Genomic DNA, 24745 nt, shown 5'->3' with positions numbered 1-24745 from the left:
AATCCTATCTCCAGAATAAAGGTAAAGGTCCATTTTATCAAATCTACCTTAGCCTTCTGTATAGATCAACTGTCTCTAGTTCCTTTAGCATTTCTTCACAGAGCCTGTTTGCAATCCAATGTTAAACCACCATTTCCTTTCTGATTGCTCTATTCTCAGGGATCTGCCCAAGCCACAGGATCTACTGGCATAAACAATATAGGATTCAGTAATTGGATTACATCATAGTTCAGTTATTGCTTGTGAAATCACTTTTTTCCTTCTGCAAAGCTTCTCTGTGAGCCTCATCTATTTTGTGGTCTGTTTTAGCTCACAGGGATGTTTTCTGTTTTTTTCACAGAATGGTATCTTTTATATGTGACCCAAACCCCTTTCCTTCTTTTATATGTGACTCAGACCGTCTCATCTATTGAAATACTGTGTGTACCCTGCTTAAGCTTTATCTTATTCTATCTGTCCAGTTCTCCAACGTTTCAAGGTCATTTTGAATGCAAAGCCTTCCCCTTAAGGTGTGAACTCCTCAGACTAAATCTGATTCTAAAGTGCCCACCTAACTCACTCTACTTTGCTAAATCCCAGTTCCTCTATTGAATTCTTTGAGTTCAGAACTTTTTTTTCTTCCCATGTCCTCTGTTAACTAGAAAAGTCTTTGCTCTCCTTCTGTGGTTGAACTGCAGAAAGTTCCACTCCATTAAGTGAAAACTGGCAACTGCAGGTTTCAGCTAAGCTCCACCTGCCTTAAAGACTTGCGTTACAAAACACAAGGAATAAGATCAAGCATTTCATAACGATTATCACGTCACAAAATTCTTAATTAGTTTGTGCAACCTTCTTAAGTGGATGGCCAATATGTTGTATGAGTCCCTTCTGGAAAGGATTTTTTTTTTCCTTTGGCATTATTGAAAATAAATTTAAAAGTATAACCATGATTATCAACATCAGAGAAGATCAAATTCTGTGCAATTCACTGAGATTCCAGGACCAAGTTTTAACTTTCTGAAGTCCTCAGTGTAATCTAAGTAACAAACTAGCAAATTAAACATGGGGCTTACTCTCTTAGAGCAAAGCTTAGGGATGAGCACCCATTTTTCCCCCTTTCTTCCTTGGAATTAAATTTCTGTTTCTCTCCTAACTATTGATATTCTCCTATGCATTCTCTCAAACACACTAACATACATATTACTTAAATATAGGTGAGGAAGAAGAAGATATAAATTAAAACAAGAAAAATAACACTCTAAGATATTTCCTTACTTTTCCTTCATTAGTTTTGAGGTTCTGGAGAAGAAGAGAAAATATGTAATAGAACTAACAATAAATGATAACAGTAATAGCTAACATATTTAATATTTACTATGTGCCTGCTATCCTTCTAAAGTACTTGTGTTTTTCCACTCACAGCGACCCTATGAGATAAGTACAGTTTTCCATTATGAATAAGGAAATTGAAGCAAAGAGAATTCAAATAACCCACCTAAGTTCAGGGAGTTTGTAAGCCTGTGCTTGTAACCACATCACAATGCTTATCTGGACATTGAATTGGGTGAATGTGAAGAATGAATATGGTCACAGATGAAATTGCAAGAAAGTCAAATGAACTTTTCCCTTTGTTCTAGTACAAGAATGCTGCCTAGTAGTGATCATGAAAATACGTGCCAGATTCTATCCACAGCTACTGTTGGAAAACAGAGCAGTTCCTGGTCCTCACAACAGTGGTTTGCAACTTCACACCTTGGTTTTAAATGCAAACACATAATTTACAAGATCGCTTCTGAAGAAAAGCACACTAAATGCATGATAAATAGATTCTATGTTCGAATGTCATGAGAGTCTTGCCAACTTTTGTATTTCCACATTTAATATGAGGAAAAAGGATAAAAATAAAGGTGATCCATCAGCACAGGTGACATGTGTTTCAGAGTGGCTTCATGGGTTTGCTGACCACCCCAGTAAGAAGCACAGGCAGGTCTGTTTGTCCTCTGCAGCACCACAAAGCCCTGAACAAGCACGTAGCAAACATTATCTTCCTTCCTTTCCTAGACTTGGCACTTTAGCTCAAGGTAATTACTGTGCAAACAACTTTTATTAACCTGTAATTGCTTCTGCCAAAAGCAGCGTGATGGAGAACTGATTTTTTTTTGTTATGTGTTCTTAGTAGCTACAGCTACCACCATGAAATATTGCCAACTCCCTGCATTTTTGTGTATGTGACGAAAAATCTGTTTCAGACACACTCGAGTTTTCTGCTCTCACCTTGCTAGGTAAACAACTGATAACATTGAAAAGTGTGCATGAATAAGCTACAGAAATGCAACCTCAATTACAGTTTGTACTTGAGACATGAAATTGTAATGTACTTGTGAAAAGACTTAGTATGACTTTGGAAAAGTAAACAAATTTTTTTCCTTAGTTGCTTTGAAGAATAATTTTACCTCCTTTTTAGTGGTGTATTTGATTTACACACATGAACTTTGAGGCTAGAATATCCTTTAGCAGCCATCTCTTTTCATTCCAATTATTTTACATTTACTTCACTGATTCTTTTATACATAAGCCACTCTAAATCATTTTTTAAGAACTATCAAAATGAATACAGAAATGCATGACTCTCATGAAGTTTGTCGCTTCCTGTTTTGTCAAATTTACTATTTTTAATTTTATTTTTTAAATGAAAGTAATGATGTCATTGCAGAACTCTGGGGGGCTAAAAAAAAGTATTTAAAAAAGAAAAAAAGGCCAGGTGCTGTGGTTCTAGCTGCAATCCTAGCTGGGGAGGCAGAGATTGCAAGGATCATGGTTTGAGGCTAGCCAAGACAAAAAGTTCATGAGACTCCCTTTTAACCAGTGACTGGGCATGGTGGGACACACCTGTCATTCAGCTATGTGGGAAGCTAAGTAGGAGGATCCCAGTCCAAGCCAGCCTGGACATAAATGTGAGACCCTATTTGAAAATAACTAAAGTAAAAAGGGCTCAAGTCGTAGAGCACCTGCCTAGCAAGCGCAAGGCCCTGAACTCAAATCCCACTACCATCAAAAAAAAAAAAAAAAACCCCACAAAATAAGAAAAGGAAAAAAGCCCCACCCATTATTCTACTATCATTGTACCCAGAAATATTTTCTAATTTCTTCAACATACACACACATTTTTTAAGAGTAGTAGTATGATATCATTTATACCATTTTGTATACTGCCTTTTTAACTTGGTCATTTCTCATAACAAGAAAAATTCTTCAGATTCTTGAGTTTTGAGGACTGTGTGATATTTCACTTGTGAGGTACCATTACAATGTATTTAACTGTCCTTCAATCACTGGTCATTTCGGTTCCCTATAATTCTATCCTTGGAAATATTCCATAGAGCTGTCTTTACTTCTAGAGTTTGTGGAGCAGGACTGACGCTCCTTCCAGAGGATCGCTAGTACACAGCCCTTCAGAAAGGCTTGTATTTGGGCCTATGTCAAGATCTTTTCTTCCCAAATGTTCCTTCCTGGGTGTACATTACTCAGAGAACCTAAATGAATGCAATGACCTCACTTGAGTAGCCAACTGCACACTTCACTGAAACTTGAAGCTTTTGAGATCCATGAGCCTTCTTTACTTATTCACAAACAACCCCATCTTGATGAGAGATGTTCCTCATCATCTCTCAAGGGAAAGACATTTCAACCCATGCAAAATCCTCACCTGTGGAAATTCTCAAGGAAATTCTAACAGCTCTGAGTTAGTTTTTAATCTTCGAGGTAAACACAAGCCACATATCCTACATGAAGGTGGGACATATGTGATAAAATATGTGGTCTAGTTGAAAGACCTTGAGCATGGGAATCTAGAGCTGGGCTGTCCAATAGGATTGTCACCAACCATGTGTGGCTGTTGAGCACCCAAAAAAGGCTGGCCAGAGGGGAGAGGTGTCATGCATATAAAATGCATACCAGATTTCAAAGATTTAATACAAACAAAGACTATATACTATCTCACCAGAAATTATCTTATATTGATTACATGTTAAAATGTAATATGTTTGATATTTTTGGCTAAGTAAACTGTATTACTGTATTATTAAAGTTGATTTCATCTGTTTCTTTTTGCTTATTTAAATTGCCAATAAGAAAATACAAAATTATGTGTATTATATAGGTATATTATAATTCTATTGAGTAATTCTATTGAAATCTATTGGTTAGATACTTGGAGTTTACTCATATACATATATATGCAAATATACAGCATATATATAACACATATGTACATATACTGCCTACTTCTATAAGAATCTTTTTTGACTTTTGATTTTTTTTATTGTTGTCGTGGGTGGGAGTACATTGTAGCATTTACAAAGGTTCTTACAATGTATCAAATGTATCATATTTGAATTTACCCCCTTCCATAAGAATTTTAAAACATCAAGAAGATAATATATATAAGTTGACAGCTACAACTGCATGTTCAAAATAAGTGAAGAATAAAATCTATTGCAATTTCCCCAACACTAGTTTCTCCCATTGATATTATGAATGTAAATGGGGGTACTCATCTTTCTTACTATTCATCCCCTCCCTGGTCTGTGTCACACACAGAGCAGCAGACTTTCTTATGTCCTCAGGCAGACAGTACCATCTCCAAATATAAACTTGACACTTTTAGTAGTAACAAAAATTTGTTTCTAGGGCATTTGCATTTTGTACTTCCTCTTTAAATATGGTATTTAAAGTGTTGTTTGGCCAGGCACCAGTGGCTCACACCTATAATCCTAGCTACTCAGGAAGCAGAGATCAGTAGGATCACAGTTCGAAGCCATCCTGGGCAAATAGTTCACAAGACCCTATCATGAAAAAAAGCCATCACAGAAAAAGGGCTGGCAGATTGGCTCAAGCAGTAAGAGCACCTGCCTAGCAAGCATGAGCCCCTGAGTTCAAACCCCAGGCCACAAATTAGTAAATAAATAAGCATCATTTGCCTTTGCTGGAGAAACTTGAAGTATCAATAAAGGACATATGAAGTTACTCGTTGTGCCTCAGTTTAAGATTTGCAATAAATATATATATGGCAGTACTGGGGTTTGAACTCAGGTCTCACGCCTGCTAGGCAGGCATTCTACCACTTGTCACTTTTCCAGCCCTTTTTTGTGTTGGGTATTTTCAAGATAGGGTTTCATGAACTATTTGCCCTGACAGGCCTCAAACCGAAATCCTCCTAATCTCTGCCTCCTGAATAGCTAGGATTGCAGGTGTGAGCCACTGGCACCCAGCTGCCATATATTTCTGTAGTCAAGCAAATACCTTAAAAAGTTCTGTGGTCCAAGCTGAAGTTGAGTGTTATTTAAGGTGATATCTAGAGGTTGTTGATTGCATTGCATACTTTAATTTTGAAGAAATAAATAGGTCAGTGACCTGGATGATAGAGGTAGTTCCATTTCAGCTATCTGGGCAGAGATGCTTAGTAGATGGAAAGACCCAGCCATAGATAATAAGAAAATACAATAAGATGTCAATTCTGTGTCCAGAAATGATAAATTCTGGTATACCCCAGGAACTAAACAAAATCAAATAAGAATTAGGCAGGGAACTACATTCCAATTAATTTCTACATAGGAAGGAAAAGTTAGTAATTGCCTCCAAAGTAGTACCCACAGTAGAATTTGATGGATAGATTATAATATCTGCAAAAAATTATTCTTGATACTTCTATATTTTAATTGGAAATCCACACCTAAAGCCTAATACTCCTTTAAATGATAGTTTATTAAAATCATAGGATGAAAGATGAATCTTAATTACCAATGGCATATGGATTGACTTAATCACTCTCCATTACACTGTGAACACTGGACTTCACAATCAATTGCTCCATGATAGTAATTATGACCACTATAATAGAAAAAGCATCTCAAAGCATTTGTATTGCGAGGCACTTTTCTTGCTCTCCAGGTTAGAAACTGAGAACCAAATAACTTGTTTGGCTGATGGTTCTCATTTTATATATTTTTGTCAGTGATTCAGATTGTCATTTTGTAACTTAAGTTTATTCTTAACTACATGATAGCATGACTGATATAGTATAGCCCTCATAATTGAAATTGTTTACTAACTCATATATGCTGTTCCTTTTCTGAGCTCAGTGTGGAAGAATGAGACCATTATCAGACAGCCTGAGAAGGACCTCTAAGAAGTGTGCTCTGTCCATTCCTTTTACATAAAAGAAACTAGTTGTGTTTGTTCTTGGAGCTATGTTGAGAATTAAAGGCAATAATGTTGTTAGATGATCTTAGGATTACCCTCAACTTTTGCTGGAACACAGTGAATTGTGGTAGAGGAGAAAGAGCCTGGGCCAGAAATTAGGTTGTAATTTTGGCAGAGCCATTCAGGAGGTTTAAAGAATTCTGTAGAAAATTTGCCTTATTTCTTCGAGAGTTAATTTTCCTATCTCTTTTTCTGTACATTACGCATCTATCCATCCAACCACACAGGCACATAATAAATATAATTATGTGGTTGAGTGAAAATATTAAATAGCTTTTAATGGGAATTTGCATTGTCTGAAATTTGGTAGGTACTTGATAAATGAATATTAATTTATCCTCCACTTCTCCCTACTCAAACTAAATACATGAAGGAGTGTATAAAATTCAAAGCAGGACACTTCACTTTAGCTATTCTTGAGACATCTTAAGTATTACATGTCATTACTAAATAGATTTGCTTCCAGATCTTTACCACTTGTCTTATCTTTCTCCATATAATAAAGTAGCTCTTACAGCATTTATCATAATATCCCACAACTGGCAACAAACCAAATGGCTATCCATCGATCACTGGATAAATAATACACACACACACACAAAATGGACCACTCTGTTCAGTAATAAAAGGGAATGAAGTATTAAAACATGCTACAGCATGGACGTGCTTTGAAAACATTGTGCTAAGTCCAGCACATATGTATTGTAGAATTCGTTTGTGCGAGATGTTCAGAATAAGCAAATACATGGAGACATAAATAGATTATTGGTAGCCAGGGACTGTGGGGAGGAGGGAATAGTGGGTGACTGATAATGGGTACAAGGTTCTTTTTAGAGGGATGAAAATATTCTAAAATTGATTGTGGTGATGGTTGCACAGTTCCTTGAATATACTAAAAACTACTGAATTGTCCATTTTAAATAGGTGAGTTATATGGTATGTGAACTATATCTTAATAAAGCAGCTATAAAATAAAAAGGACTATACAAGTATATGCTTCTCAAAATAATATTTATCTTAAGGATGTACATCCTTGCTCCAAATGAAGGTAGCTAGTGCAACAATTTAATTGATCCAAAATTAAGTGAGGGGGAAATAGGATTGTAACATGCTATCATTTCCTTTCCTTATTGATTACATTAAGTCTTCCATTAAGTGAAAGGAGAAAATGGTTTGTACAAAATACGACTCATTTCATTAACACTGAATCTTGTTGATGGGGATAATTTTATTGTCTTAGGTCCTAAACCTAGTGCAGTCCTACGTGACCCTCCGAGTTCCTCTGTATGTTTCCTACGTGTTCCATTCCCCTGTCGGGGTAGGAGGCTGGCAGCATTTTGACTTGAAGTCGGAGCTCCGTCTGACTTTTGTGTACGACACTGCCATCTTGTGGAATGACGGGATTGGCAGCCCGCCAGAAGCCGAACTCCAAGGTGGGTTAAGACTTGGGAAAGAAACTCTAGCTTTCTTACATTTTTGAATTGTGTAAGACGATTTGTTTTTACTCTAGCTAAAAATAATAGAAGCAGCTTTCAGTATATTTTACTTTTGTATTCAATAAGATAATTTTTCACACTTATCAAGGAAAAACTCTTGATAAGGGATCTTGATTGATATGGGATCATATCAATGCCTCAGATTTTGCATAATATGTGGCTGCTAAATGTAACTTTCAATATTTTGTGGGTATTTTACACTAACAGCTCATCTTAGGTGATGAGTCATTTATGTACTACACAACACAATTTGCATAGTTCCCTAGGTTCTAGAAAACCAATAGGGAAGTTCCAGTTGAAAATAGGAATGAATGCAAGGGGAGAAGTTACATATTTTGCTTCTGAAAATGAGAGATGCATTTTACTTTTCTTATTTATTTACTTATTTTACCCTTTCCCTACTATCCCACCTCTCATTATTCAACAGCTTTCAGTGCATATCATTATGTACATACAGAGATATCATGCATTTCGATATTGTTGACTCAAGAGGTACATTTTAAAGTCCAGGGTGAATTGTGCCCTGGATGCTGGTTCCGACCCTATAACTAACTGTGTAATCTGAAGCATATTGATTAATATTTCTGTGGCTTAATTTCTTCTGATGATAGCTAAAATTTGTAGTTTCTCTTTCTGATTTAAAATTCTATTTTTCTGTGACACTTTGGCAGAATGTCTTAGAGCACAGTAGGAAGTGCTGTTGACTAGCACTTAGAGCCCATCAGCACCTGCAAAACTGTTTAAAAATCTATGTCAAAATCATAATGTAAAGTCTACACGTTCCGAGCTAATTATTCCATTAGCAGAGTTAGTGTGTTTTCTTTCCAGACTCACATTACTGTTCTGCTTCGTGAAAATCTATGTCATGAAAGTGCGACATTTTGCTAGCTAGAAAGAAAGTAAGAGTTGCTAGCACATCTCAAATATAAATCTACAATCTGAAGCAGGTTAAAGTTACCTTAGAGCTATCTGACAAGTAACATGACCACCCTGAATAGTCATTCCAGATTATTCCAAGTGTTTAATCTCACTTTCACCTTAGACAGTGTATAGTTAACTGGATCTTATTGATCCTGCTGTGGTTCTCGGCCTTTACAGCAGAATCTCCTGCTTCCTTCTTATCTCTGGAGCCAAATTTTGTCAAACTATTAAATTTTGGGGGAAAGCACCAGTTTTCTTCAAGACTTTAAAATTTGCTATCGTTCTGAAGAAATCAAACCCATTTCCATTTCCAAATCTCTACAATTCTGGCAAGTTCATTTATCATGTCTCTCCATTTACAGCTCTGCTTTTGTAGATTAAAGCCTTTAAAAAAAATACACATAGCATTGTAATCAATCTGTGTATTTCTTAGTGGCCAGGTTCATATTACCTAATTCATTTTACCTCCACTTTAGACATCTTAGAAAACAAAACAAAGAAACTTCTACCTCTCTTGTTATTCGAATTTTTCTGATAATATCCATTGCCTAGACTGTTTAAAGATGAGACAAATCTGAATTGAGAAAAATTGAGATTCTGGAAAGATTCTGCACTTTAGGAGTCTGTGGTCACTTACATTTCTACCTTGTGTTCTACTCCCATTGTAGGTTCTCTCTATCCAACCAGTATGCGCATCAGTGAAGAGGGATGCCTGGCTGTGAACTTCAAGACCCAGGCTCAGTTCCATGGCTTGTTTGTGCTATCACATCCTGGTAAGCACCATTACCCATTAACACCCATGACAAGTATGTGCATATGGTTTTTCAATATCTACACAGGTTTCAGCAGCCTTCCCTAATTTGAGATGAATTTCACATGAGTAATTATCGCTTTATGGGCTTCATGGTCCCTTACATCTCACCAGCTGCAAAACCATCGTTATGTAGACTTTTTGAGGAAATGCAAAAGCATTGAGTACACATAAAAGGAAACTCTATGGAGTTCATTTTAAGAAGAGTTTTCCTTAGGAAAAGTACATTGGAATAACAGTCCCTTTCTCTGCTTTACTTCTACTGTACAAAAAATAAATTTTGCATTTCAAGTGATTTGTTTAGCAAGCTCTTCTCTATTCACAGATCTTTTCTAGGTACTGTGAGAAACCTTTATTATGAAGTCAGAGTGGCACTTCACTTTCATAGTCAAGTTTCAGACATGTTAACCAGCTATGTTTAATAAGGATTTGCTAGGCAATTGTACTCTCTCTATGGGCTGTGCTTTGAATATTAATAAGGCACCATTCAATAAAGCACCATGTGTGTTTGTTTGTTTTATAAGTGAAAGTTCATTAGAACTAATTCATTTTTATTTGACCTTCCATACTACTAAATTGATTTGCATGTTTCACTGCTGTGCAAATTTTTGTCAGACTGGAAAGGAAAAATTGTTCACTTACCATCTCCATAGCCTTTCTTTTTCTGGGCATGAGCTCTGAGGAAGGAAAAATAAAGCTGAATATTCAGGAACACAAAGAGGGTCTGTTGTATTTTTATGGCATTGAGCTACAAGAAATATAGCATCAAAAAGAAGCACTTTGCTTTATTGTAAAAGTTCTGGAAAGTCAGTATTTCCCGGCCTTTACAGTTCCTTCTACATGTCCACCTTTCTAATAAACTGCATCATTGTTTGGCCCCAATTGCAAGTAATCTAATTATAATTAGATTCCATTCATAAATTGGGTTTGCCCAGCTGCACAGATGCTAATAGACTTTTAGGTTCAGCCCATAACTGTGATGCACAATTAATGCATTCTCACCAGCCCTGGTTGCCCTGCTGTTCTCTGTGGAAAGTAGCCCTGAGCAGGAAGAGCTTCTCTGAGTCTGTTTTTGTTTTGTTTTGGGTTTTTCTGTGTGTGTGTGTGTGTGTGTTTGTATGGTATTGGGGTTTGAACTCGGGGCTTCATGTTTGCTAGGCAGGCACTCTACCATTGAGCCACACCACCAGCCCAAATAAGAGCATTTCTGTATAATTACCTTTTCACAGAATAACAGAGCAGAAAAAACACTGATTTAGGAATCTAAAGTCACACATCCTATCTGTGTCATCTTGGGGGAGTCACAGTCACTCCCAGATTCTTCAGCTGCAAATTAAGTATGGTTTTGCTAACCTTGCCTAATTTGCAGACTTAAGAGCAAATTATACATAATACAGTACTTTGAAAACCCTAAATTGTTGCATATTTTTTTGATTTAGCCACTATACATTTTTATTCTGGGTACTTTTCTAGCATCCTTTACAAGCTCAATGATCTTGTCAGCTGATCATCCAGGCCTGACCTTTTCCCTTCGCCTCATAAGGAGTGAACCAACCTATAACCAGCCTGTACAGCAATGGAGCTTTGTCTCAGACTTTGCAGTAAGTAATTAAGACTTATTCAGTTTTCCTTTTCTGCTGCCTTCTGATTCCACTTCAGGGAAAATCTATAAATGTCTATAAATGCCTATTAATGCTTCCTTCCTCCTCAAAGGTACGTGACTACTCAGGAACCTATACTGTAAAGCTGGTGCCTTGCACCACTCCATCCAATCAGGAGTATCATCTTCCAGTCACCTGCAACCCCAGAGAGCCTGTCACCTTTGACCTTGACATTCGGTTCCAACAGGTGTGTCTCATAGAATTATTATTTCCTCAACTTGATAAACCACTTTGATTAGTAAAATTTTCTTCACATATAGGTAACTACTTTATTTGCATGCTGAGAAAAAAGGAAGGAAGCAAGAAAGAAAAGAAGGAGGAAGAAATTGTTTTTTATCTGTTGTTAGCTCAGGATATAAAATTCATAGTTTAAATTCATGCAAGAGTTATTTATTCTTATCTGATCTCCTGTTTCCTCCTCTAGTTTGCTGCCTTGGATATTTGAGAGTTTTCCCCAGAGTTTTGTACTTCTTTATCTTGTTCTTAATCTCCAAGGAAAATGAACATCCTGTAGCTCAATCCACCTCAAAGTACCTAACTACCATTATGCATTTAAAAAAATTAATGGCAACTTTTGTCCAAAAATGTATACCACTGACCAAGCTATTTATAAATCTTTTATGTGGCCCCAATAAACCAGCAGAAATGAGCTCAAGCAATGCTGGTTAGTCCCATTCAAAAAATTTATTTGACCCCACCATTTCTGCCTTTTTAAGGACGAAGCTGAGTTGGGCATAAAAGTTTCATTGCATTGTTCAGTATTCTGCATGACAGTGTACAGCAGATATGTGTGACTATGAACAGTCTGGTATGTACTTGTTTACCACCAGAACCATCAACAATTTATAAAAGGGCTGCTACTCTTGTTTTAGGTCAGTGATCCAGTGGCAGCTGAGTTTAGCCTAAACACCCACATGTATCTACTTTCCAAGAAGAGTCTCTGGCTGTCAGATGGATCCATGGGATTTGGGCAAGAGAGTGACATTGCTTTTGCAGAAGGTATGGCTCTCATACTCAGAAAGTATGAGAAGGAGGCTCTGCTTGTCCTGTGTATCATTGGTGCTTTGCTTTATTGGGATGTTTGAGGGGGAAATTTTTAGCCTCTTTTACAGTTTTTGAGGATATGACTGAGTATCACTTTGACAGATGTGAGAAGTCACAAAATTGGGTATATTTTACTGGATGGATTTTTTTTATTCTGAGAGATTTAACTGCCATCTCCTGTACCTAAGTGACTTTTAGAACCAGTATGGGTTTTGCTTTTCTTTTGTTTCAATTTTGAAAGTGTAAAATACTGCAGCTACCTGAAATTATAAATGCCAAACAAGGCAAAGATTGTGCCCACCTTTTTTGAAAATGTAATTTAGAAGGTAGCAAAATACCTAGCATGTGTGAGGAGTTCAGTATTATCTGTAAAATATGTGATCAAATACCAGGGTCTTTATTAAGCCCTCTTTCAAAAGCAAATAAAATTAACCAGGTATTTTATTGACATTTTCTTTTTAGTGTTATTCTATATTGTATTAGTCTACTAATTAACTTATGGAAACTGGACTTTAACCACAAGGGGATGTTATGAATGTCAAATTATAGGCCAGGCTGGTGTGGTGGTGTATATCTGTAATTCCAGCTACTTTGCAGGTGGAGGTAGGAGGATCTCCTACAAGGCTGGCCTGGGAAAAGCCACGACCCTATCTGAAAAACAAACTAAAAGAAAAAGTGCTAGATGCATGGTTCAAGTAATAGAGCACTTGCTAGCAAGCTCAAGGCCCTGGGTTCAATTCAAAGTACTGGAAAAAAAAATTACAGGCCAGACTTTGAGATTGTTTCCATTAGTGGCTGGCTTGGGAGGCTCCATAACTCTCAGCCACTTGGGGTCAGTCTGTGGAATGACCTGACCTGAAAACTTGGGGTGGACCAGATTCCAAAGCTAACACAAAAAAGGCTTCCACACACATTTGATGACAGACTAGAGAGTGAAGAAACCATGTCTGTGTCCTTGTTGTCACAAACTGTAACATCACAGGGGACACCCTATCATGTAACAGAAATAACATTTCCATATCTGTTTCAGGGGATGTAATTTATGGTCGTGTCATGGTAGATCCTGTCCAGAATCTGGGTGACTCCTTTTACTGCAGCATTGAGAAGGTTTTCCTGTGCACTGGAGCTGATGGCTATGTGCCCAAGTACAGCCCAGGCAATGCAGAATACGGCTGCTTAGCTGATTCTCCTTCACTCTTATATAGATTTAAAATTGTGGTAAGTGCTTTGACCCAAACAACGAACAAGATAGACTTTCAAGATTAAATCTTTTGTCTTACAATTTAAACAATATCATCATTTTTAACTAAATCAAGTAGTGACATTTTATGGTAAGTTGAACTTGTCCAAAACTAATAGGCAAACATTCTGCCCTTGCATAAGTTGGCATTACCTACAGCAATCATCATTTTCCTTGTTGCTTCAAGGACAAAGCTCAGCCAGAAACCCAAGCCACCAGTTTCGGAAATGTCCTATTTAATGCCAAACTGGCAGTGGATGACCCTGAAGCCATTGTCTTAGTGAACCAACCTGGATCAGATGGATTTAAAGTCGACTCCACACCACTCTTCCAGGTAGGCCCCAGACAAACTCACTTAATAGCCACATGCAAGTGACTAACATTTCCATCTCAAATGTCTCATAAACAAAGGGAAATAATGGTAACATCACATACAGTGAATCACAGCATTTAATAAGAGCCTGCATTCCATAAAATCTACCAATTTTTTTATCAATGTATAAATATGACTATGTACAAAGAAGGCTCTTATTCAGCTCATAATATAAGTCTAATTCTGATAGTTGGGAATTTTCTTATTGAATACTTCTTTCCTACAGAATTTATACGGCCATCTTTTTAGAGTGAACTGATTAGACTCAGAAAAGCAATTGTGTGCAGCTTGCAAAATCTCCACTCTAGATATTTCAGAAGCCAAGAAAGAAAATCCTGACATGGAGACAAGATGTAAAGAGGGACGCAGGCAGCTATAACAACATCTAGTGGACGAATGTGTTAACATTGGGGATCCTTAGGAAAACAAGTGTACCCTTAATGATATTTACTGAAACTTACGCAAACACTATTTTATACAGACAGGTGAAATGGGTTGGTCTTATTTGACTTAAATAAGGAAGGAATTTTTTTTTATCATTTTTACATTTACTCACATGTGTATACATTGTTTGGGCCACCTCTCCCCCCACACACTCCCACCCTGTCCCACCCCCGGCTTCCAGGCAGAACCTGTTCCACCCTCTTGTTCTCCAATTTTGTTGAAGAGAAAACATAAGAGATAATAAGAAAGACATAGCATTCTACTAGTTTGAGATAAAGATAGCTACACAGAGAGATTCCTAGCTTTGCTTCCATGCACATGTGTATTACAACCCACATTAGTTCATCTCTACCAGACCTCTTCACTAGTTCCTAAACCCCTTCCCATAGTGGTCTCTGCTAATTTAAGATTACTTTATTTGCTCCTGTACAGTGTCCACATCAACCACACTCAAGTTTTAGGTTTCCTTCCCTTTCTCTATTCCTCCCGTGTGCTTTCTCCCTTTAGTGTGTGGCTCATGTCCAATAATATTACTGTATTTGTTTTAGGTCTAAAGTACACATATGAGGGAGAACATTTGATTTTTGGCCTTCTGAGCCTGGCTAACTTCACTTAAGATGATGTTCTCCAGTTCCATCCATTTACTTGTGAATGACAAAATTTCATTCTTCTTTGTGGCTGAATAAAATTACATTGAGTATAAATACCACATTTCTTAATCCATTTGTCAGTAGTGGGACATCTTGACTGTTTCCATAGCTTGGCTATTGTGAATAGTGCTGCAATAAACATGGGTGTGCAGGTCCTTTGTAATAACCTGAGTCACATTCCTCCAATTATATACCTAGGAGCAGAATTGCTGGATCACATGGCAGATCTATGTTTAGTTTTTTAAGAAGCCTCCATATTGTTTTCCAAAGTGGTTGCACTAGCTTACATTCCCACCAACAGTGTATGAGGGTTCCTTTTTCCCCACATCCTCAACAACATTTGTTGGTGGTGGTGTTCTAACAGGGGTGAGGTGGAATTTTAGTGTGGTTTTGATTTGCATTCTTAAGGAAGGAATCTCAAGGAAATCTACTTCTTATTGTGAATCTTACCAAAAAATGAAAGTACAACTTTTTTTTTTCATTTTTACTATTAACTCTCAAAGCACCTGACCTCTCTAAATACTGAATGCTTCTAAGAGTCATCAGAAAATCCTTCCAAATTTTCCCAGGCCCTGGAAAAGCTTAAAAACTGACACTCCTCCCCCACAGCCTGCCTGCCCTATACCATGATCTTATATGGAAATAAGCAGCAAGACATACTGAAAAAGTCCTGAGGTTCAGAGGGCTTGAGCTCCAGTTCTGCTTCTAACACTAATTGAGTGAGGCTAGCCAGGCACTAATTTCCTGTGTATTCTTAATCGTTTGTTTTTTTTTTTAAATGAACAAGCTCAACTGTGAAATATCAAAAGTCCTTATTGTGTTCACATTCTGTGACTGCAAATACCAAATATTCACCAGTACATGGTCACTTAAAAGTTGCACAGTTTAAGCTGGGAGCGTAGTTCAGTGGTAGGGCACATGCTTACTACGTGCAAGGTCCTTGGGTTTGATCCCCAGCATTGCAGGAAAAAAAAGAGTTGAAAAGAACATATTACAGAGTCAGAGCACTTTGCAAAAAGCCTTGCACATATTATGCACTGAGGAATATTGAATAACTTAATTCCATAAATGAAATGATCGTAATCTCTGCCATTAATTTCTTTTGCAAATAGTCATGAATTGGGTCAGCTTAGAAAATAATTTCCTAACAAAGAGGGTTGTGTTTTCTAGGTTGCTCTGGGCAGAGAATGGTACATACACACAATCTATACAGTAAGATCGAAAGACAGCACCCTTCGAGGTATCGGCAAAAGGAGCGTGGAGTACCAGTACCACTCCCTGGTGCATCACAGGAAGCCCCAGGCAACTATCAAGAACAGAAAGAAGAGGGAGGTCAGGAGCACATCCCTGCTGGCAAGGGAAATTGGTGCTGAAAACAACCGAGGAACAAACATCCAGCACATTGTCCTGGACCGCAGCAAAAAGAGGCAGACCCCCCAAGGCAGAGTTCCTCCTGACAGCACCCTACCCCGGGAGCTCAACAGTCCCGGCTCTGAGATCAGCCTAGTCACTGTCTTGGGAGGCACTGCAGTAGGATTACTCACCGTCTGCCTCACTGTCATTGCAGTAGTGGTGTGCAAGAGCAAGGGGAGTGTCAAGGGGAAGAATATCCCAAAAGGCTCTGGCAGCAGCAAGCCTGTGATGCCCCCACAGAGCCACCAAAGTGACAGCTCAGAGGTGTGACCACCACAAGTGGAATTCAACCTGCTTCTCAAGTGCCTCAGAAAAAACTATAATAGAACCCCAGATGCTTTTGATAAACAGCAGAGAACTGGGGACTTCTGTGATGAAGCTGCTCAGAGAACCTGATCATGCTAAAGTACTTTGATTTGAATTCTGTCTGTTCTTTCATTCACCAAAACATATGTTCAGGCCACATCTGTCCTGTTGCTCAGAAACCATCAACAACAGGGTCACACCTACACAGAGCCATGGACGGATGGCAAGGAGTGTACTTCCTGTTTTAGGCATGTTCTCTACATAGTAGAGGTGAACCTACTCAAAGGTGCTAACAGACTTTCTCAGAAGTTTAAGAGAAGTCTATTGTTACGTTAGTGTGAACTTTGAAGGTGCAATTATCACATTGTTTATTCATTGTATAACTGATTATTACTAAAAAGATTTCAATTAGCAGTGATGGAAGAGTGATGAACACATTCTTATTATGACAAGTTTTCTAATAAGTGAAGACAATGTAGAATTATGACCAGGGCTAGCTCAACCCACAAATCACTTTTCTGCTGTTTGGGAGAGAGTGGAAAGAAATATAGAAAGAAAATAACTTCCTCACTTGGATTTGAATTGCTTCTCATTCTTTTCAGGCCCTCTGTGTTTTATTTGATTATTTAATTTTAAGTTAAACCAAAGAATATGTTAATTCTGGGAAATATTTTTGAGAGAGGCTGTTCTGTTTGGGTATAGAGTGAATGATAGCAGAGCCCTTGCATGGGAATATAATAATAATATGCTTTTTTTTGGTGCTACATATTTGCATATTTGTGGGAAACATGAGGGTTGGTGACTTGATGACAAAGAAATGCCATAGAGTCAGATTCACTACAAGACAATGTTCTCCAAGAACTGAGCCTAGATGTTTGCAGTATTGAACCCATAAATGATAACGAGAAACATCTTTACAGATGGTGAAGAGTGAAAGTGGTATTTATTAATAAAATATGTATAACCAGAGTGCCTCTTACACATACTTTAAAATAAAAAGACATTATGACAGATGAGAAATAAATGAGATTAGCCCTTGGAGTAGCATAGCCACATAATAGCATGCAGAACTTAACTCGACCTTAGGACATGTAAGTAGATTTCTAGTCACCATCTGGTCCAAATGATGGAAATCTCTAAACCGTCATTCTAGAATGGTGTTGGAGATGACCCGTGCCACTGATCATATTCTTCTTTGATCCAAGAAGAAAGCATTGCTCTCTGGCATCCCTACTTCAATGAATTAGTGCATTGAGCTCTTGACAGTATCTAAAAATATAATTTGTAACACTGCTTATCTTTCCCCTTACAAAGCCAGGGAACTTGAATGAGCTTCCTTGGCATTGCTTTTCTGCAAATACGTGTTCTTACCAAATGGAAGAAATATTGGTTGAAGGGGGAAAACTTCTGTAGCTTAATGATCAGTCTTCCAAAAGCTAGTAAGTGTGTGTATTTCAGACAAAAATAAGGTCAGAAGGGGGAAAAAAGGGTTAAAGCCATCAAGTGCTGCCTGGAATCCATTTTTCACCTCAGCCATCACCTGGCTAAGGGAGGCATCATGGTGAAATGGAGGTTTGGGAAAGGCAAACTTCTCCCCAGGTCATACCTGTTCATCATACCTGTGAGTGGCAACCATCTCTTGGTTGAAAAAAGGAAGCTACACTGGCAGTGGGAGAGAGCTGAAAAGTGATACTTGCTTCCCTTCTCTTGGGCAGCTCTGCACTTCACATTCAAAGTCTTTTAAAGAATAAAGTAGACTATAGTGTCCTTCTACTGAGGAATTAACAAATTTCAAAAGTACCTACTAATGACTTCTAAAAATAGAGGTACTGTACAGCCTAGGAGTTCGTTTATCAAAATAAGCAGTGATACTTTCTTAATTAGCTATCCTCCTTCTTTTGCTCTATCTTCTGGCAGGTGCTTAGCTATATCTTTAGCTACCTCATAATTAACATGAATGAAGCAGCTTCAAGTAGTCCATGCACTTTCACTACTTAGGGTTGGGTTCAATTTACAAAGACTGTTGGAGCAAGTTCTCAACCCACTTTCTGTACTTTAGTAGTTAAAAGCTTTAGAATCTGGCTATGACGCAATCTCTGATCTCAACCAGCGGACAGTGATCAGTGAAGCATTATTATGACAAATCTCTTTTGGGCTGGCTGATTTGATAGCAAATTTCACTCCATAATGTATTGTTCCAGTGAAGCAACTGTCTATAAATTAAATAACATGTTTACAGAACGAGTCTAACCTTCCCTCCAAAAGAAATTATCTTTCTCTCTGCTCATCTCTTCTCTTCCTCCCTCCCTTTCCATTCTTCCTCCCCTTTACCCATTGAAAAAGGAGTAACAAGTAGATATAGCTTTCTTAAGTAGAAAGCATTTGAATTTTTGCATAATCTTTTAAATATCTATTTACTGAATATGTGGTTTAACATACATTAAGTATTTTTAAAACTCTTTTTAGTGGGAAAAATAAGGAAAAATTTTGTTAAATAAATCAGACTCTTGTTTTCATTATTTTGTGTTTAGGGAACTATCCCAGTAGTGTGAGAACAAATACATGAAATAACTTACCCTAGAGAGAAGATTGTCAGCAATAATATCTCCTTAATTCCTCAATACCTCATGACCCCAATAAAGGTCTCATTGGTATTACACACAACCAAAAAGCAAAAATATTACCACCTGGAGGGGTGACTTAAGCAATAGAGCTTCTGCCTTGCACCCATGAATCCCTGAGTTAAAACCCCAGCCCTACCAAATAAATAAATATCACCATTAATGGCTCTCTAAGCATATAAACCAGGAAGCATTAAAATACATAAATAAATTTTAATAATCATTTCATTCCTGTTCATTCCCTTGAACAACATTCACTGAAAGCTCTCCTAGGATCAGTTAGCCATTCTGAGAGATTACATCGAAAACAAGTTACTCTCCATGTCCTCAGTCAGTGTATAGCCAAATGATGCTCTTTCTTTGGACTAACATTTCAGGATTTGCATTAAGATTCTCTTCTGGACCAAGCACACACCTGGCATATCTGTGAACCACAATTCAAAAATCTCTCTGGGGCACCAACATTAGATTCTACTCTTTTTTGTCTAAAACACACTCCACATGATATGAATCACTCTTATCACAGATGTAATACAAAATGTTTTAAATCAGTAATATCTCAGACCCACACAGAGGATGTACATGGTATGGATGAAGATGACCCTGAATTTTCTTTTCCTTTTAGTGCATGCCAGGGCCCCTTTATTACAAGAAAGGGATGTAGCACATGAACTCGTCCTCCTTTAGTGTCATCATCACCTCCTGAAGTCCACCCTCTCACCAGCATCCACAGTGTTTGGACAATGTGAGTAAAGACCAGGTAGAACCCTGCTACAAGGCCACAGCATAGCATTTGTGATGACAAGGACCCATTGTGGGCTCAAGATGAAGGGATTTCTATCTGTAAGCAGTAAAGGAGCTTTATCAATCATTTACCTCTAATCTTTTCCAGGGTACCAAGTCCAAGGTCAACATTAAAAGTTAAAATAGACCTGCGTGAAAATTTCAGGGAACCTGTCCTCATATGTATTGATGCTAGGAGTTAAAATATTTCCAAGATGAATAAGGTGAAAGTTGCAATATTAGTGCTGAATGAAATGACATTATGATTTTTAAAGTTGGAAGTTTTATTTTGAAAATTCCTAGTTAATTTGACTGGAAAACCATTTCAGTTCTTTCACAGGAAAAAGGAAAAATTGCTAAAGATGTAAATGTTTTGCAAGTTGGAATTTTTCATAATTGTATTATTTTTAAAACATACATGTGACTACTCTTTGAAACTCTCATTTTTCTAGCGATGATAGCAATAATAAAAGGATGAAAACAAGTGTCTCCACAACTCTATGGCAAATGAATGGGACTCAAATGTTTGGTTAATCTGACTAGCCAAAGTTCATGAGCTGGCAGAATGGCTCAAGTGGGAGAGCACCTGCCTAGCAAGCACAAAGCCCTGAGTTAAAACCCCAGTACTGCCAGAAACAAACTTCAGAAATGTTTAATTTGGGAGAAAACTGTAAATACTAGTATTGTTATACACACACAAACATGTACATTATTTAAAAATCCCATTTCTAAAAAGAGATGACCCTAAAGGCATAGTATAACTGAAATAACTCATGATTATTATCAAGTCCAGCAGAAAGTCATGTGTGAAAACCTCAGGGGAGTCTGTATGACATTGGCTCAAAGGCTAATATATTTCCTTAAAATATTTTCCTAGAATTGATTCTAGTATTGCATAGTAATACAAATATTATCCATGGGTTAAAAGGGTCCCTCACTGTGTATTTCTTCCCTTTTCCATATCCTTTCATATTAAAGAACAAAAGATTTTGAGATTTGAGAAGTTATTTTGATTTTCTTAAAAGGCTCTAAAATAGGACATATTTTCCTTCCCTTTCTACCAGAAAGATTACACAGAAATCTAATAGAGATTACTTAGAAATAATAGAGGGAAAAAGCTGGTTTTCTCTCAGACAAAACTTGATAAAACAAAATATACTAAAGTACATCTCTCTTTGATTTTTTTATTGGGAAAAAGTCAGAATATTAAATTTGAAAACCTTGAACAGTTTTGCTTTCTTCCCTACCTATCTTTCAAATGCATTTAGTTTGCTTCTGTGCAAACAAAGTATTTTTTCCAATACTTTGTTTTGCTGAAGGACAACAACACACAAAAACTTTCTTCTCTCTTTCTTTAACTCTCTTTTTCTTTCTTTAACTTCATAGACTAGGTTTTCCTTTCTCTGAGATGTGTTTTTCATTGTTCCAGTGACAATTCTGTTTTCCTGGTGAAACCATCACCATGCTTACTAGGTAGTAGACATTCTTCTCCATGCCAGTGCTGTGGGCCCACACAGCATTTGTGTAGCATTTATACTTCCTCTATATAATTTTTAAGCTTTGAGGTAATAGCAACAAAGGACTTCCTGCCAAACATCAAAAGGATCATGTTAAGTAATTTGATGACAATTTGTGCCTTGATTTTTTTCTGTCAGTGGAAGTTCAACCTTAATCTTTAATATTTAAAAAAAATCCCTTTAAAGATTTCATTAATTAGGAATAAAAGCCAAAGATCACATATGTGTAGTTCTTTAGGATAATTGAAATCAGTAGCCAAAAGAGATTGCTAGGATGTCAGTGGCACTGGAAATTGTAAAGTTCTAATGATTAACTGCACAATGCTCTTTTACTAGTCAGCCCACGGTGCCCTGGCTTAGTACATGGTCAATTAGACGATCCATTTCTATTGTGGAGTTTTATTTTTCACACTGTTTGGATCATCCTCTCACAAAAGAAGGAAGTTTTTTTTTCCTTCCCTTAAAAGAAAGAAAAAAAGAATGTAAAATTTTAAAAGCTAAAAAAGTTAAAGGCCATTATAATAAAAAACTACCTTAAAATATAGAAATAAAATTACTGCAAAAATAAAAGATAATATATGTAGAGGCCAACATAAAATACCTTACATAAAGTGATACATAGCAAAGTCTTTGCCTATGATATCAGGAATTCCAGTTTTTGGCAAGATATTTCTAAAACCCATTTGTGTATTAAAAAAAAAAAAAAACTTTATCCTGGACAAGGAACTGTGTGTTTTATAATTGAATTAAGTGGTTGCTTCCTTCCCAGTGCCCTCCCTAACACTTAATGAATTTATCTTCAACCACCGAGTTGCGTATCTGTGTGTAATGAAGTACTTACAAAACTTAATAGAACTTTGTTAGTTTCCCATGGGAACTCTCCAAAAACTAATAAACTCTAATTTTTTATTTTTCATGTATTTGCAAAGTTACTAGATTATTTGCTGGATACTCAAGTTTAATTATGTGAATAATTTGGAGTCATTAAGTCTCAGATCCATTTAAAAATAACTCTTGCTATCACTTGTGTTTCATGCATATACCTGTTTTCTTTCATAGTATATCATGTGTTTAATATACATAAAGTCCATATAAATATATTCAAATGGTCAAATTTATTGTAGTGCATTCTTTTTTTTGTTTGGTTTTCTTTTTTTTTCTCCTTTTTGGTAGTACTGGCATTTGAACATTTGGCTTTGTGCTTTCTAAGCAAGCATTCAAATATATCATACTTAAATTCACCCCCTCTATCATTCTCCTTTAACTACCCCTCCCCATTCCTGGGATAGTTTCAACATTTACATACATATGTACACAGTATTTGTACTATATTCACCCTCCTCCATCTTTTCCCTACCTCCTCTTCCCTCCCACTGGTACCAGCCCCCCTAAACAGGACCTTTTAAACCCTCCTGTTCTCCAGTTTTGTAAAAAAAAAAAAATCACATTTTTGTTTGTTAAAGATACCTACACATTTCCATGTATATATGTATTATAACCTGACTTGGTTCATCTCTATTTTTCTTCATTCTAACTTAGTACTCTTCTTATGGTGGTTAAAACAGGTTTAAAAATTCTATATTCATTCTTGTATAGAGAGTACATCAACCATATTCACCTTTTTAACCTCCTTCTTTTACCCTCCCTCTCTCATATGTGACCTCCCATCAGTGTGATCTGTTTTAAATTGCTGTATTTGTATTAGATCTATATTCCACATATGAGAGAAAACATGTGGGTTTTGCCCTTCTGAACCTGGATAACTTCACTTAAGATGATGGTCTCCAGTTCCATCCATTTACCTGAAAAAGACAAAGTTTTATTCCTGTTTGTAGCTAAATAAAATTCCATTATATATAAATACTACATTTTCTTAATTCATTCATCAGTAGTGAGGCATATTGGCTATTTCCATAGCTCTTTTGCTTTAGATATTTTTCAGATAGGGTCTTGTGCCTTTTTCTAAGTTTTCAGGGACCACAATCCTCCTATCTCTGCCTCCTAGGTAGCTGGGATTACAGGTGTACACTTTCACACCTGGCTCTTGTGGTGCATTCTTTAATTTTTATTTTACACTGGAGTCACAGAATTCTTAATAGTCTGCAATGAATATCAATTATTTTCATTCTGTTCTGGAGTCAAAGCTCATTCATGTAGATCTTTTGGCTGCTTGGTACATGTGCTTCCCTACCACCTTTATACTGTTGGAAAGCATTTGCCACTCTTCCACTGATATACCCACAGGGACTTAGTGCCTGCCCACAAGTTGGAAAGGGTGAAGATAACAACCTGAAGCCTTCCATGGACAATGTATATTTGAAGGCAACAACATATTTGGAGTGACTAATCCTTTGTCCCAGGGAACAGGTGACTAGACCCTGCTGGAATTAGGAAGCCCTCCTGAGCTTCAACAATGCGGATGAATCAACCAATATGGCCTTTACTTCCAATATGAACTGATTACTTATGCAAATTTCATCTAATCAATGGTCATTTGATTTATCATCAGGTCATACTTTTGACATGAAAACACTAATACTTGATACCAAAAGGGAATGTAAACACAACCTTTTACAGATACTGAAGGATAATTCCAAGAAAAGGGAAAAAAAAAAGGAGAAGGTAAGGTAGAAGGAAAAGAAGTCCTATGTTAAAGCTCATTCAGCGTTTTCAAGACTGAGGACAGAAACGACCATGTGGTAGCAAAAAGGTTATAATCATCAGAAGTAATTCAGCTCAACCAATCTTTCCTAGAAGGAAAAGAATAACACTGGCCTGTGCAGTGGGAAACTTCCACACTGCTAGAGAGAAAGCCAGGCCTTCAGGAAGTCTGAGCAAGGGAATCAGAGAAGGGAAGACTCGTGAGCCAGTCCCACCAGGATATTGACAGTGGAAGACAAAAATCTTCTCTAAAAACACAATCACTCCAGACACCCCCAATTTCAAGGAGGGAGATAAGCAAAGCAAACTTAGTAAGGTAAACCTGACTAGGGAAGAAAATCATCAGGCATGGAGCCAGAAGAATCAGAGACTACACTCTACAGTACACCCCATCCTTCAACCAACCCAAAAACCCTAAAGGAAGCTTGTCAATGATCTTTGAAAATCTGTTTTCCCAATAGTCCATAGAGCATTTCAAGATGTTAAGATGGGACCCTAGTAATTTAAATGTAACTGACAGCAAAGTGGAAAAAGGCAATAGAGAAGCTTATTAAACAATGCAAC

The 24745-nt window shown here is 37.1% G+C and overlaps 1 protein-coding gene across 1 annotated transcript in view; it reads left to right on the top strand.

The window, feature by feature from the left end:
* The window catches only part of Frem2 (FRAS1 related extracellular matrix 2), a 160410-nt gene extending 138144 nt beyond the window's left edge, over window positions 1-22266 (top strand). The window contains exons 17-24 of the mRNA XM_020184528.2: window positions 7481-7673; window positions 9326-9430; window positions 10942-11069; window positions 11182-11316; window positions 12002-12128; window positions 13204-13391; window positions 13601-13747; window positions 16051-22266. Of these exons, the coding sequence (XP_020040117.2) occupies window positions 7481-7673; window positions 9326-9430; window positions 10942-11069; window positions 11182-11316; window positions 12002-12128; window positions 13204-13391; window positions 13601-13747; window positions 16051-16563 (1536 nt within the window). The 3' untranslated portion in view covers window positions 16564-22266. The remainder of the gene's footprint in view (window positions 1-7480; window positions 7674-9325; window positions 9431-10941; window positions 11070-11181; window positions 11317-12001; window positions 12129-13203; window positions 13392-13600; window positions 13748-16050) is intronic.
* Window positions 22267-24745: the final 2479 nt, after the last annotated feature.

Source organism: Castor canadensis, chromosome 10 (genome assembly GCF_047511655.1).
Source record: "Castor canadensis chromosome 10, mCasCan1.hap1v2, whole genome shotgun sequence".
Classification (NCBI taxonomy): domain Eukaryota; kingdom Metazoa; phylum Chordata; class Mammalia; order Rodentia; family Castoridae; genus Castor; species Castor canadensis.
This window is presented reverse-complemented; position numbering and strand designations above follow the sequence as displayed.